This window comes from Aedes aegypti, chromosome 3, assembly GCF_002204515.2.
Source record: "Aedes aegypti strain LVP_AGWG chromosome 3, AaegL5.0 Primary Assembly, whole genome shotgun sequence".
Classification (NCBI taxonomy): domain Eukaryota; kingdom Metazoa; phylum Arthropoda; class Insecta; order Diptera; family Culicidae; genus Aedes; species Aedes aegypti.
In genome coordinates this window covers 114,082,117-114,095,713 of record NC_035109.1, presented here as the reverse complement: position 1 = coordinate 114,095,713, position 13,597 = coordinate 114,082,117, and the positions used below count along the sequence as shown (strand labels likewise).

The 13,597-nt window shown below is 37.6% G+C and overlaps 2 protein-coding genes across 4 annotated transcripts in view; one reads left to right on the top strand and one right to left on the bottom strand.

Moving 5' to 3' along the window:
• Positions 1-4,299, top strand: part of LOC5567033 (glucose dehydrogenase [FAD, quinone]) — a 206,254-nt gene extending 201,955 nt beyond the window's left edge. For all 3 annotated transcript variants that reach the window (XM_021848547.1, XM_021848546.1, XM_001651381.2), the window contains 2 exons: positions 2,234-3,528; positions 3,589-4,299. In XM_021848547.1, coding sequence (XP_021704239.1) covers positions 2,234-3,528; positions 3,589-3,840 — 1,547 coding nt within the window. In that variant the 3' untranslated portion in view covers positions 3,841-4,299. The remainder of the gene's footprint in view (positions 1-2,233; positions 3,529-3,588) is intronic.
• A 3,681-nt stretch (positions 4,300-7,980) lies between these two features.
• Positions 7,981-8,720, bottom strand: LOC110678575 (predicted GPI-anchored protein 58). Its single transcript, XM_021851599.1, has 2 exons — positions 8,345-8,720; positions 7,981-8,280 (listed from the first exon to the last, which is right to left on the bottom strand). Exons 1-2 carry the CDS (start codon positions 8,385-8,387, stop codon positions 8,060-8,062), a joined length of 264 nt encoding a protein of 87 aa, XP_021707291.1. The 5' UTR covers positions 8,388-8,720; the 3' UTR covers positions 7,981-8,059.
• Positions 8,721-13,597: the final 4,877 nt, after the last annotated feature.

The following is a 13,597-nucleotide window of genomic DNA, read 5'->3' as shown; positions in this document are numbered from 1 at the left end:
TTTCAAGAAAAAATTATAACAGCAATAGCCCTTTTTGTCTCAAGGCCTTAAAAACACGAAAAAAAGAAAATTTTTGATATTTTTTTCCATGTAGAAAGACATTTTTTGTGAAATTTTATATTTTTTTTTATTTAAAATCTTTAGTTTTCATTTCGTCCAAGAAAATTAAAAAATTGGTCAAGCGGTTCAAAAGTTATAAATTTAAAAAAACAAAAAAAAATTTGCAAAATTGGGATTTTTTGGTCACCCTATTTCGGATAAAGAACAAAATAGCAAATTATCACGGAATTCGGTAACCCATTAGATCGGTTTTCTATGGAATTTATGAATTACCCCTACTAGAAAGTTTTTGAATTAGTCTGCTGATTGGGTTTATCTCCTACACTGCATTGATGATGATTTGTATGAAGCATTTTAAAAGTGAACTTTGAATGTGGTTTCCTGCGAGACAAGCAAACAAACAACGGTTGGCACTTGTTAAAAAAAGATTGGGTTCAATTTGAAAGAAAGTATTCGAGTACGCACGCCCCAGATTTGATCATTATTTCGATTTATGAACAAATGGTGTAGACTCTTTTCTTTACTTCAAATCCCAAATTGATGATGAGACAGCATTTGTTTCATACATTCAAATTCTTGTTGTTTTTTATTCGTATGTTATTTCCATTAAAGACACGATAGGAGCTTTTTTGGGTCCAAAAAAAAAACGCTATTCGAAAACTTTCGAATTTATTTGAACCTTAAATATGTGGAATGTATTCATTGACTGGTGGAAGCACAACACAAACCGTGATGTCACACTCAATACTTCGTTTAAGAGATGCTTTTAATTGATAAAATCCCAAGCGCGACTACAGCATGGAGCACTAACACGTGCGGGATCCAGCACATCATCTCCTCATTGCAGATTCGAATCCAGATAGAGACGAGGATAGAAATAAAAATGTCATGCATGCAATAGATACACATTTTGTTTCTTTTTGGCTCAAGCCCTAAGTGCACATGACTTAAAGCAATTATAAATCATGAACCCTAAATATACTCACCTAAATGCTTTTCAAGGGTTTATGCATTAAAACTAAATTATCGATGCTTTTTATCATGCATGCAAGTATCACTTTAATTCGATCATAGTGGGGCCCTTTTCAACTTTAATGCGCTCTATAATATTTCATTAATTAAAAGCAGAATCTGATAGAGTACTATGAAGTAAAATAAAGTAAGCATATATAGCTTCGTGGTCACTTGGGTAGTTTTCAATCGTTTTTTCAGTTATTCCGGAGAACTTTCCAAAACTTTTCCTTCACAAACACGTCGGAACACTTGACGAATGCAACAGTGAAAGTATCATTTAAGCCCATTAGTCCGTTCTAAAGCCACTTCGTGACATACAAACACCATTCCATTTTTTGTCTTTCAAAACCTAATAAATAATTCGCTCTCGGCTAAACATTGCATATAAAAAAGAAAGCGTTGTGTTTGGTTGGGCATCTAATTCTTCCGAAAAGAGGTGCGCTTTGCAAAAGAGGAACACGTGATTATTGAGCTTAAACCGAATTCAGATAAACTTTTGCGTCCATGAGTCTTCACGAAGTCGTCGTTCTACCTCATTCTTTAACATTAAAACATAAAAAAAACCTATAGGGTTAAACAAAAACATGAATCTTTTATCTCCCACTCATTTTGTTAACTTTTCAAGGGGAATGATTATATAGAAATAAAAATTAACACTTATATCAGCCTCATTGTACGGATAATGGAACCATTATTTGCTTACAGTAGATTGTTCTAATTGCTTTTTCGTACTCCAGCACTCTGTGCAAACATGCTCTAAATGGATATTTAATTTATAGACTATATATATCGCTGCATTCGCCTCACTCTCAACATCCCTCATTTCTAAAGTCACCATCGGAAAACTGTGGTCACGGAAGCACAGCATCATAATCAGACGCAAATGAGACAGAACATTTATCTATTCCACTGATGCCCCCAAGGCATCCCGTTTCATCACTCGCTAGTGCTGACACGATAAAGCCTTCATCTACCCACCTAGCACTTGTGTCGGTTAAGATAAAACAACCCCCTCCCCCTGGAAGCAATAGACTCTGGTTTCATCGAAGTGACTTGATGCGAGACGTCCCACAACGAGAGATTAATTACTCACAAAATTAACTTCACTGTCGTTCCATCGTTAATCATTCCGTTTCTCTTCTTCTCGTATTTCACTCAGGTCCGGACGAACCAACGGGAGCGCAAATTCCATCCATGTTCCTCAACTACATCGGCAGCGATATCGATTGGAAGTTCAACACCGAACCGGAACAGTATGGCTGCTTGGGATCTCCGGAACAGCGCTGCTACTGGCCTCGCGGTAAAGTTCTCGGTGGAACATCGGTAATGAACGGTATGATGTACATTCGTGGAAATCAGGTCGACTACGATGACTGGGAAGCTATGGGTAACCCCGGATGGAAGTGGAAGGATGTTCTGCCGTACTTCATGAAATCGGAAGACAATCAGCAAATGAATGACGTCGATAATAAATTCCACACCACCGGAGGCATGCTGCCAGTTTCCCGATTCCCATACAACCCACCATTCTCGTACGCCGTTTTGAAGGGAGGCGAAGAGTTGGGATATGCAGTACAGGACTTGAATGGTGCCAACTCTACTGGTTTCATGATTGCTCAAACCACCAGCAAAAACGGCATCCGTTACAGTGCATCCCGTGCTTATCTGCGCCCAGCTGTCAACCGACCAAACCTGCACATTTTGCTCAACACTACCGTAACCAAAGTGCTGGTTCATCCAACATCCAAAACTGCTCATGGTGTCGAAATTATCGATGAAGATGGTCACATGCGCAAGATTCTAGTAAAGAAAGAAGTCATCGTCAGCGGTGGTGCCGTGAACTCGCCACAAATCCTTTTGCTCAGCGGTATCGGACCTAAGGCTCACTTAGAGCAGGTTGGCGTTCGTCCGATTCATGACCTCCCCGGTGTTGGCCATAACCTACACAACCATGTGGCCTATTTCATCAATTTCTACATTAATGATTCTAACACGGCTCCTCTGAACTGGGCTACCGCTATGGAGTATCTACTGTTCAGAGATGGTCTCATGTCCGGTACTGGAGTGAGCGCAGTTACGGCCAAGATTAGCACCAAGTACGCGGAACGCCCCGATGATCCGGATCTGCAGTTCTACTTTGGTGGCTTCCTTGCGGACTGTGCCAAGACCGGTCAGGTGGGCGAACTGTTGAGTAATGATTCCCGAGCGATTCAAATCTTCCCGGCTGTTCTGCATCCAAAGAGCCGCGGTTATATTGAACTCAAGACGAACAATCCGCTGGACCATCCCAAGATTGTCGTCAACTATCTGAAGGAAGAACAGGACGTTAAGGTGTTGGTGGAAGGTATCAAGTTTGCGATTCGCCTTGCCGATACGGATGCACTTCAAGCGTATGGAATGCAACTGGACAGGACTCCGATCAAGGCTTGTCAAGACTTCGACTTTGGATCACAGGTATGTTATTGCTGTATTGAGAATTATAATTATCTGATACTAACAAGTACCTAATTTTAGGAATACTGGGAGTGTGCCGTTCGACAGAACACCGGTGCTGAGAATCATCAAGCTGGTTCGTGCAAGATGGGACCCCTGCGGGATCCGATGGCCGTCGTTGATCACGAGTTGCGAGTGCACGGGGTACGGAATCTGAGAGTGATCGATGCTTCGGTAATGCCAAAGGTTACGTCTGGCAATACTAACGCTCCGATTATAATGATTGCCGAAAAGGGCGCTCACCTGATCCGCAGGGCGTGGGGAGCTCGTTAAAATTGCAGGACTTGATAGTTCAGTAGCATTTAAGACTCGGAAATCGACGATGTAACGTGACGTAGCAGTTCGGTGGCCACGTAGAATACAATCCCAGTTGCTTAAAATAAAAACACCGAACTGCACGTTCTCTACCTCTTGTTCTGCCGTAATGAAATAGAACGCGTCAACCAGATGTAGATCATTGTGACTTTCAACACACATTGCAAGAGGAGAGTTCAAACAGCGACGCCCTTAAATTATAAATCACCATCCGTAAAATATAGCTAGTAGGAGATTGGTTCGATTTCTCCTTGGTCGAGAAAGAGAATGCAGTTTACTTTACAAAACGCAGTAATGATATTGAAATGGTTCAAATATTCCACTAACGTTCGCTACTTACAAAGTCATGCCAGCTTGTTTTGTGACTAGAGATTGTAAGGTATTATTGTCAATACCCTTGCACAACAAATGATCTACGTTCAAAATAAGTACAGGATTAAATCATCATCAGCATCGGTTATCAAATTCATTAAGTCGAATGTATCGATTCATTTAAGCATAAATTTTCATGTAAATTATAATAATTTTATTATAATAAATATTAATTAAAAAAAAACTGGCAAACGAATCATTGAATATCACATCCAATAGATTTCAAACAGTGTGCTTGACTAAGGTAGAGACGTTCCGATACTTCCGATATATCGGAATATCGATATTTTGCTTTCGATATTCGATATTTTGGTATCGATATTTCTTATTCAATACATCGGTGATTACGATATTTCTTTCCGATATATCGTAAACCAATATTTGGATTACAATTGTAGATTTTTCTCGAAATAAAATGAAATTTAAAATAATTGAAATTAATTGTTGCATAAATGATACATTAGAGGTTGTCCATGCATTACTCGCTCATTTTTTTTTTATCGGATTTCCAAAACCCTATTCCCTCTAGTGGTCTTTTGTCCCTACAAATTACTCTAAATCGAGCTATTTGACCAGAACTCTTCTTTATTCTGGCCTTAGTCAATTGACCATTTTTGCATGTGTATATCGTGTGGCAGTTACAAAGATACTCTTTGGCATAGTCTATGCCCTGGGAAGTCGAGAAAATTTTCAACCCGGGAAGATCCTCAACCGGCGGGATTCGAACCCATAACCCACAGCTTGGTCTTGCTGAGGATTCAGATACCGATAAAATTGAGGGTTCTAAGAATTGTTTACGAATAGTTTGAAACTAAACATTAGGAAACTGAGCGATATATAAATTTTGCACCCTTAAAAAATATCATATGATATTGCGATATACTGATATTTTGAATCAATATATCGGTGGTATCGATACTTTGATTCGATAATAGACCACATGCTGGTTGATGGGCGACATTTCTCAGATTTCATGGATGTCAGGACCTTCCGGGGCCCTAATATCGACTCGGATCATTATCTCGTTGTAGTTAAAATTTGGGCGCGGTATCAGAAAATCCAGCCAACATCAATCAAAGTTAAAGTACCGTAAAATGAGGTGAAGTTGATCCTGTTCAATAAATTCTGATGGGATGCAAGCACTATCATCCAGATATTTTTAAAACCAGTACTGGTTGGATATTTATTGAATTATGTAAAGAAAAATTTGACAAAATCCTATACTGCCCATACTCGCATAACAGTCCCATTTATATAGGAAAGCCCATAAAATAATAATAATATCAAAAATAATTTTAAAAATTCCAAAAGTGAAGTTTTTGATTCCAGGGTGAAGTTGATCAACTACTGTGATAGGTTTGAAATTTGAAACTGGGTCAAGAAAATGAATCTGGAATGAATGAAGCATTTTATTTGAATATATGGCCTTTGTAGCAGTCGACTGTTTGAAGAAGAACCCTTCAACAGTTCATTAGACATTTCCTTAAAATCCTATTTTTCCATATTAAAATCATTTTCAATGTCAAACCAAATCAAGGAAACTCAAGTATCGTAAAACGGGGTAACTTTGATAGTTTTTTCGAAGAAAACTTGAATATTTATGCATGCTGTTTCATAGAATTATTATTTATATTTTTAAAACAAGTACTGGTGTCCTAGCGATTGCAGTCGATAAACTGCCAAAAGATTTATTTTGAATGGATATATAATTTTTCATATAATCTAAAGTTTGTTTTATGTTTTGGGATAACTTTGATAATGGAGCATAATTCAAACAAAATTGAATGAATAACGAACATTTGGCGTTTAACGATACATGGAAATTTCTGACTTAGATTACAAAAATGGTCCCAGTTTGTGAAAATGCTTTTCGCTAAGAGATTTGAGACCGTATTCAAGTTCTATGGTAACTAGGCTATCAAAGATAAGTGGCCAATTATTCAAAACTACATCAAATAGTGATCGTAGAACAGATTGTTTGTTAGCGTTTCGAAAATGCTAAAATTGTGTCAATTTTTAATATTCGTATAAAAAGCCAGTGGGTTCGAATCCCACTGGTCGAGGATCTTTTCGGGTTGGAAATTTTCTCGACTTCCCAGGGCATAGAGTATCTTCGTACCTGCCACACGATATACGCATGCAAAAATGGTCATTGGCATACCGTTTTGATTCATATTACGGACACTTAAGGCCTCAGTGAAGTATAACCCAGCTTGGACCATACAAAATAAATCATGCTGTATGATTTTTTAACGTTATCGAGCGTCGGAAGCCCTTAACTTTCGGATGGTGGGTAAAGAATACGCGTCCGCAACTTGAATAATTTTAAATAAATCAAAACGTGTGGCCTTTTCATGATTCTTATTCCGGACGCTCCCTCACTTTTGCCTCATATTCCGGACGCTTTGATTCGAATTACGGACAGCTCATGATAATCATTAATGGAACAGTCAAATCATCAATTGAAATCGTTCAACCACTTAAAAGACGTCTAAGGTAGTTGGGCATTATAAATTTGCAATGATATTTATGGAAAAAACCTAATAAAACGAGCCTCGAAAATGAGATCTTTTAGACGGCGAAAATTGAAACATTTCGTGTGAAATGTTTCCCATACAAACGAGAGTGTCCGGAATTTGAAGCTGTCCGTAATATGAATCAAAACGGTAGTAAGCTCTCAGTTAATAACTGTGGAAGTGCTCATAAGAACACTAAGCTGAGAAGCAGACTTTGTCCCAGTAGGGACGTAACGCCAGAAAGAAGAAGAAGAAGACGAAAAAGCCTCAAATGTTCTTGATTCAAATGAAAATCGCTCTTACATGAAGTGTCATACTAATATACTTTAGTTTTGAATTCGTTTTGCTTAACTGATTAACAGAAATTATGATATTTCGTTTAGTATGTGGTGGGTCTCGCACTATCAAAGTTACCCGCATTATCAAAGATACCCCGTTTAACGGTACATACATGTACTACACAATGCAACAACACAAAAATGTTGATAATTGGAATCGAATTATAGCTTCCTTGACTGTGACTACTGGAATGATCAACTTTTCTCCACTGCTCAACTACACCCAGAATTACGGTACCCAAAAAATAAACAATTGGATGGAGAAATAAAACCCCAATCATGAATTTTTATTGTTGGATTTTGTCAAGATCGCGCCATTTGTTTACCTCCTTCGTCTATGGAAGCTGTTTCGGTTTTGATCAACCACGCGATGACCGAAAGGTTAAAAAATTCTGACATATTCGGTAGGTTTCCATAAACATTGTTTTTTTTTTTCATCAATAGGGGTCATCGAGACGTTTATAAAGCTTCAAAGGGGTTAGCAACTTCGAAAAGGTTGGGAATCACTGCTCAACCGCGAAAATGTTCTTTCACCATGATCAATGAGCCATATTTATAATTATACCCCAAAATCCTTAGAGTTAGTTAAAGCCTACTACCCTGCTAATACAAAATAAAGACCATAATTTCAAAAGGGCTTAACTCGAAAATTCAAACTGAAGATATAAAATTCAAATGGGCGAATGGAAAGATGTATTTCAAACTACAATGCTTCCTCTAATATTTTTGAGAAAAACAAACAGAGAGATGAAAAACCTCTACGGTGACATCGTATGCTTCATCAGCCGGTGCTATGAAAGAAATAAATCTAGGTCACAAATTCCTGATACAAAGCCAGCTCTCGGCATAGAATAAATGAAACGAGTGTACCAGTGCTTTCAGTAGCATCCGTTTATTTAAGGATTGGACTGTTCACTGCAACACGTTAGAATAAACTTCTCCGCTCTAGGTCTAGCCGCTGTTGACACGGTTCACACTGTTCGAGATTCGGTTGGAGATACGGTTGGGCAGGTTGGGCATGGTGGCACTTTCCGCTCCAGGAGCGCTTTCGGCTGGCATTTCCGGGGTGGCAGGCATTTCCGGTGTTGCTGGCATTTCCGGCGTAGATGGCATCTCGGGAACCGCTGGCATAGCCGGGACACCTTCCGGCAATTGTGGTGCAGCTTGGATGGCTGTTCGAAAGGAAATCAAATGTGGCAGTGTTTTTCAATGATGATGGCAATGCAGAACACTTACCAACGATGGCCACCAGGGCGACAACAATAGCGAGCTTAAACATTTTTGGTCGGTTCGTTTGCTTGTATGAACTGTATGAATGATTAGAAAGAACGTACGCTTTTATAGTGTTGCGATGCACCGCTGGAATCTAGTGAAAATATTAATTTCTATGCAAATCAGAAGGATAAAACAGCAGTCGAGCGATTATTATGCGAATGAAATTCCAACATAGCAAAGTTGATATGAGAACTATTATTGAAATTGATTTTTCAATAGCATTACAGTGTTATCAAAGAACGTTACTCATCGAAACGTTTCAACATGCTCAATTATGCAGTAAAACCAGAGCAGGTCAGCTTCTCTAGTTAGGATTTATTTCGCGTTAGAGAGCACATAGAGCAGAAGACTTTCAATTTAAAGTTCACTATAAAAGCCATTTGCCTAACCCCTTTACAACTTTTAATGGGAAATGGAGAACTACAAAGTACGAATGAAATGTGTAAGGGTTTAAAGTGCGAATAACAAATACATGGCGTAAAACTCAAATTGACATGATATGTTGTACAAAATTCAACTATACGTCGTGTAAATTGGATGATTTACAAAAAAATAGCATGGAACATTTCGCGTTAAGTGAAACACATTTAAAATATTCATATAATCGTTAGAATTGATTCAATAAATAATTTTCCTTACAGCTTTCACTTCAATACATTTGATTTGGCCAGGGTATTCCTAATTTGACCATTCTCATGAGAAACCAATGCGATTGGCTAAAGCTTTTATATGGCGTATTTGCTGTACGTATTGGACTTCCCATATATTTCAACCAAATGTTTTCTCTTTGGTTGGCCAAAACCGGTGCTTCTACCCCACATAGAAAATAAGATCCACGATACGTACGTACCCCACCGGGTACAGAAAAATCAATAGTTAACCTCATTTTTTTTTTCAGAACGTGGATAATGCAATTCTAACTTCTTCTGAGGGCAACAAATGAAGGACAAATAATACTTTAAATCATTATTTGAGAGAGGTTTCAATGAAAATCATGGAAAGAAGACACTTCTTCATTATATCACACTTCAGTTTATCACGCCAAAACTTTTTTGATGCGTGATAAAATTGATAAACTACTGTATATTTGTATCATCTGCTTAGAACATTTTATATGGTCATATAACGTACGATAATATGCTTTCAATTAGAGCATTTTCACATTTTGCTTTTTTGCAATCCAGCTTAAATACACCACCAAAAATGTTGTTTGAATATTGCAATATTGCAATATTGTTTTTATATTGGTTGAGGTTATGGCTTTCAGTCTTAAATAAAACTCAAAAAAAGATTTTTGCTTACATCCGACGTTTCGGACACATTTATTGTGCCTTTTTCAAGAAATCAGCTGTGTTCCGTTTCATCGTTTGCCCACAGCATAGGCCACATTTATCCAACAGCACAAAACGAATTCCCCGTTTGGGTACTGTACGGGAGTAGAAATCCGAAAACGATCCGGGTTGCAGAACTGAAAACGCAGTGGCCTGTTTTGGCGCCACTTATTTATTCAAACGGGGAATTCGTTTTATGCTGTTGGACAAATGTGGCCTATGCTGTGGGCAAATAATAAAACGGAACACAGCTAATTCCTTGAAAACGGTACAATACATGTGTCCGAAACGTCGGATGTAAGCAAAAATCCGTTTTTGAATTTCATTTAAGACTGAAAGCCATAACCTCAAACATCAACATAACAATCGCACCTCCAAGAAAGTTTTTATATTGTTTAAACCAAAAAGATTGTAAAAACTTGTAGGTGGGTTAATTAAAATTTTCTCTATTATTTATCACGCCTGTGAAATAAAAGACTTGCCCACAATGGTAAACAAGCGAGAGAAATGAGTGTTATCTTCGCTCTCGCTTGAGTGATGAGTGATTTTTAAGTCTAAAACTTCAAAACAAGATTTCTCGAGATTCCTCCTAGGGTTTTTTTTAATTGGAACAGAGCTGCAGAATGAATTCAGAAATCGAGCCCTGTATTCAGATTTGATGGACATTTTTTATTTCATAATAACGGTCTGTGGGGCTCTGCGCTGTTTTGATTTTGCTTGGTATATTGACATTTACTGGCCTTGTTGTTTACTTAATTCATGGAGGAGTAAAAGAGAAAGAATAATAGGGGTATTCACTAAATGCTGCGTAAAGTGAAAATTTGCGTAACTTCGGCAACGAAACATTTCACGTGAAATATTCCTCTTCTGATTCTATTGGACGTCAAATGAGAGATTTATAATCTAGTCACCCACTGAAAGTGACAGCATATAAATGTATAATGAAAACAGCTTGAACTTTAAGATCATCAGTTTTTTTTTATAAGTTTTTAGGTACGATCTATGGGCACGATTACATTATTATTGAAGGTAAAGATACAACCTAAAACGAACTATAAGTCCAATTATCAATCCATAAAAAAACAGTTATTTGTTTCTAGGGCTTCCGTGGATTCTGGAGCTGGTTCCGGACAATCAATGTCTTTCATGCACTAAATCAGGCCTGCCCAACCTTTTTGAATCACGGGCCAAATCTCAGAAAAAATATCGTGCGGCGGGCCAAACTTTTTTAGGTGCAGTAATTTTATTTTTTTTTTGATTAATTAAATAATAGTAATGAAATTTTTTGATTTGAAAAAAATGAAAATAGCCATTTAATTCTGATATAATCTTGCCTAAAATTCTGTGAGAATTGCGTTAGTGACTAAGGCAGAATCCAACACAGGATTTTAATGCAAGAATGGTGTCCAGGATTTTCTAAAAAATCATTCTCATTCTTATTGAATTTTTGAAGGGATTCTGTCAGTATCTCATTTAGTATTGTTTGAGAACCCATGCCAGGGGTTTCTAAAAATAAAATCCCGAATTTTGCGAGAATCCAGCGCTGCTTTTTTATCACATTGCTCTCAAGATTCCGCCAGAACTCAACCCCTTCCCTAGAATAATGTATTACATTCGGTGATAATCCTGGCAAAGGTTTTGTGTAATCCTTCTAAGGATTAAATGAAAATCTAGCTCTAACTTTTTTGTGAGAATCCTGCCCAAGTTTCCCTTGAAATTTATGTGTGAATCCTGTATATGCTATTAATTTGCCCAATATTTGTTGTAATTTTCCATGCTCAGGAGTTAGCGAAAATCCCGCAAGACAGCAAGTATATTTAGAAGGATCAAAAAATTAATGTGAAGAATCTTTAAAGTAAAATAGCATAAAATTGAGAAATCTAAAGTTGTATTATTTCTGAAATGTACTGAAAGTCGTAACAAATAATTCCTGTTCTAAAATCAAGTTAATGAGCAGCAAAAGGGCCGGACTGAGGACGTTCTTAAAGCTCTTCGCGGGCCGCACAAAATGATGCGGCGGGCCGGATGTGGCCCGCGGGCCGTACGTTGGGCAGGCCTGCACAAAATGGTGACAAGGATAAAGCTACCCAACTATTGCTGAGAGATTAACGTATAGAGGTACGGTATATTGCATATTAGAATTGACTGTTTGCACTTGTAGGTATTTTTGCTTCCAGCTACACGAACATGTACCAACGAAAATAAAATTGGATACGTTTATTTGGATTTTTAATATTGACATTTGCCATATTTCCAAAGAATTCTCAGCTTTCTTGGATTGAAAGACCGTTGAATGTCATCGTTCTGAAATGTTTCATTGGTTGTTTACGCAATATCATGAAACATTTAAGATAATCGATTTAGCATGACTTACGCAGCGATTTACCGCGTTTAGTGAATACCCCTAATGTTTGTGCAGAGCCCCGTTGGGGCACCGATTGCCGACGACCGATACAGATGAGATGTTTTTCTACGCTTGCTTTGATCGTACTTCAAAGTCAAATTGTGGTGTATAGAATGTGCGTTACACAAAGTGAAATAAAACACTTCTCCGTGTATGTTCACAAAATAAAATGAGATCGCCCCAAACCTATTTGTGATGAGCTTTCATTTGACGTTTCAACAGTGAAAGCTCACCTTCGGTATCGTTTCGTTCGTGTTGGGCCGAAATGATGCGATGGAAACATACGCAGTGTTCATTTGTATTGGTGACTATGAGCATGAAATGCGCGTTCAATCATCTGCTCAATACCATACCTCAATGAGAAAGAATGGGAGGGAATGAAATCGCATCCAGTAGCGGATGCGAGAAAGCAGGACTAGCAGGGCTGACTGCTGTATGTATGTATGAGTATTGAGAATGAAATGCGGTTGAAATGTTCGTCGGCTGGGATTTAGCAAATCAGTTTGTAAACGGATTTTGCGGCGGATAAACGCTTTTAGATTTAGGCATAGTTTGGCGAGTTGTTGACTGCAAGCGTCAGTTACCACACAAATGAGAACGAATTTTGCAATGCCTGGTTGGAAATCATATTGGATGTGTTATCATATTAATATTTAGTTTTTGCTCTATTTTTATTCATTTTATTTTTCACTTTTAGTCTTGCTTCCGCGTATGTACATCATTATTAACCATATTAATCCATCTTTGACACAAATAGCAACATTGGCAAAGAAAGCTCTAAGCTAACAACTGTAAAATATCTGATAGAACACATGGCTGAGAAATAGGCTCTGCTAAGTGAAGACGAATAGAACTTCTAAGCATTCTACCTTACATTGATCTATAAACCCCACCATAAAAAAAAATCTTTTGGACGATTCTCCAGAGAATTTCTTCAATAATTGATCCAGAGATTCTTGTTAGGAAATCCGCTAAGTGCTCTTCAGGGTTTTTTTTTCATGATTACTTCTACAAATCAGAATTAATGTTATAGAGGTTATGCTTCCACATTATAAGTTCAGAAGATACACAACAAGCATGTCAAAATATACCTTGATTATACATCAAAAGTTAATATATAAATTTCTACATAAAATTCATCAAAAACTGAGATCGCCAAATTCACAAGTTCCCCCAATTAGCATATAATTCTTTCAGGCATTAATTCTGGGTTGCCATAGTTTTCTAAAATTTTCTCCAAAAGCCCTCGAAATTCCCCTACAAATTTCGTAAAGAGATTTCTCAATGTTTAATTCCGATATTTAGTTACTCAGATTCCTATGGGAATCTGTGTTGATGACCTAAAGTAATTTCAAGAGCATTTGTCGGACGAATCCACTACTAACATTCCTGGGCAAAAATACTGGTGGAATCTGGGAAATTTTATAGAGAAATCGTTTGAAAATTTTCTGGGAGACTTCCTAAACATTGAATGAACCG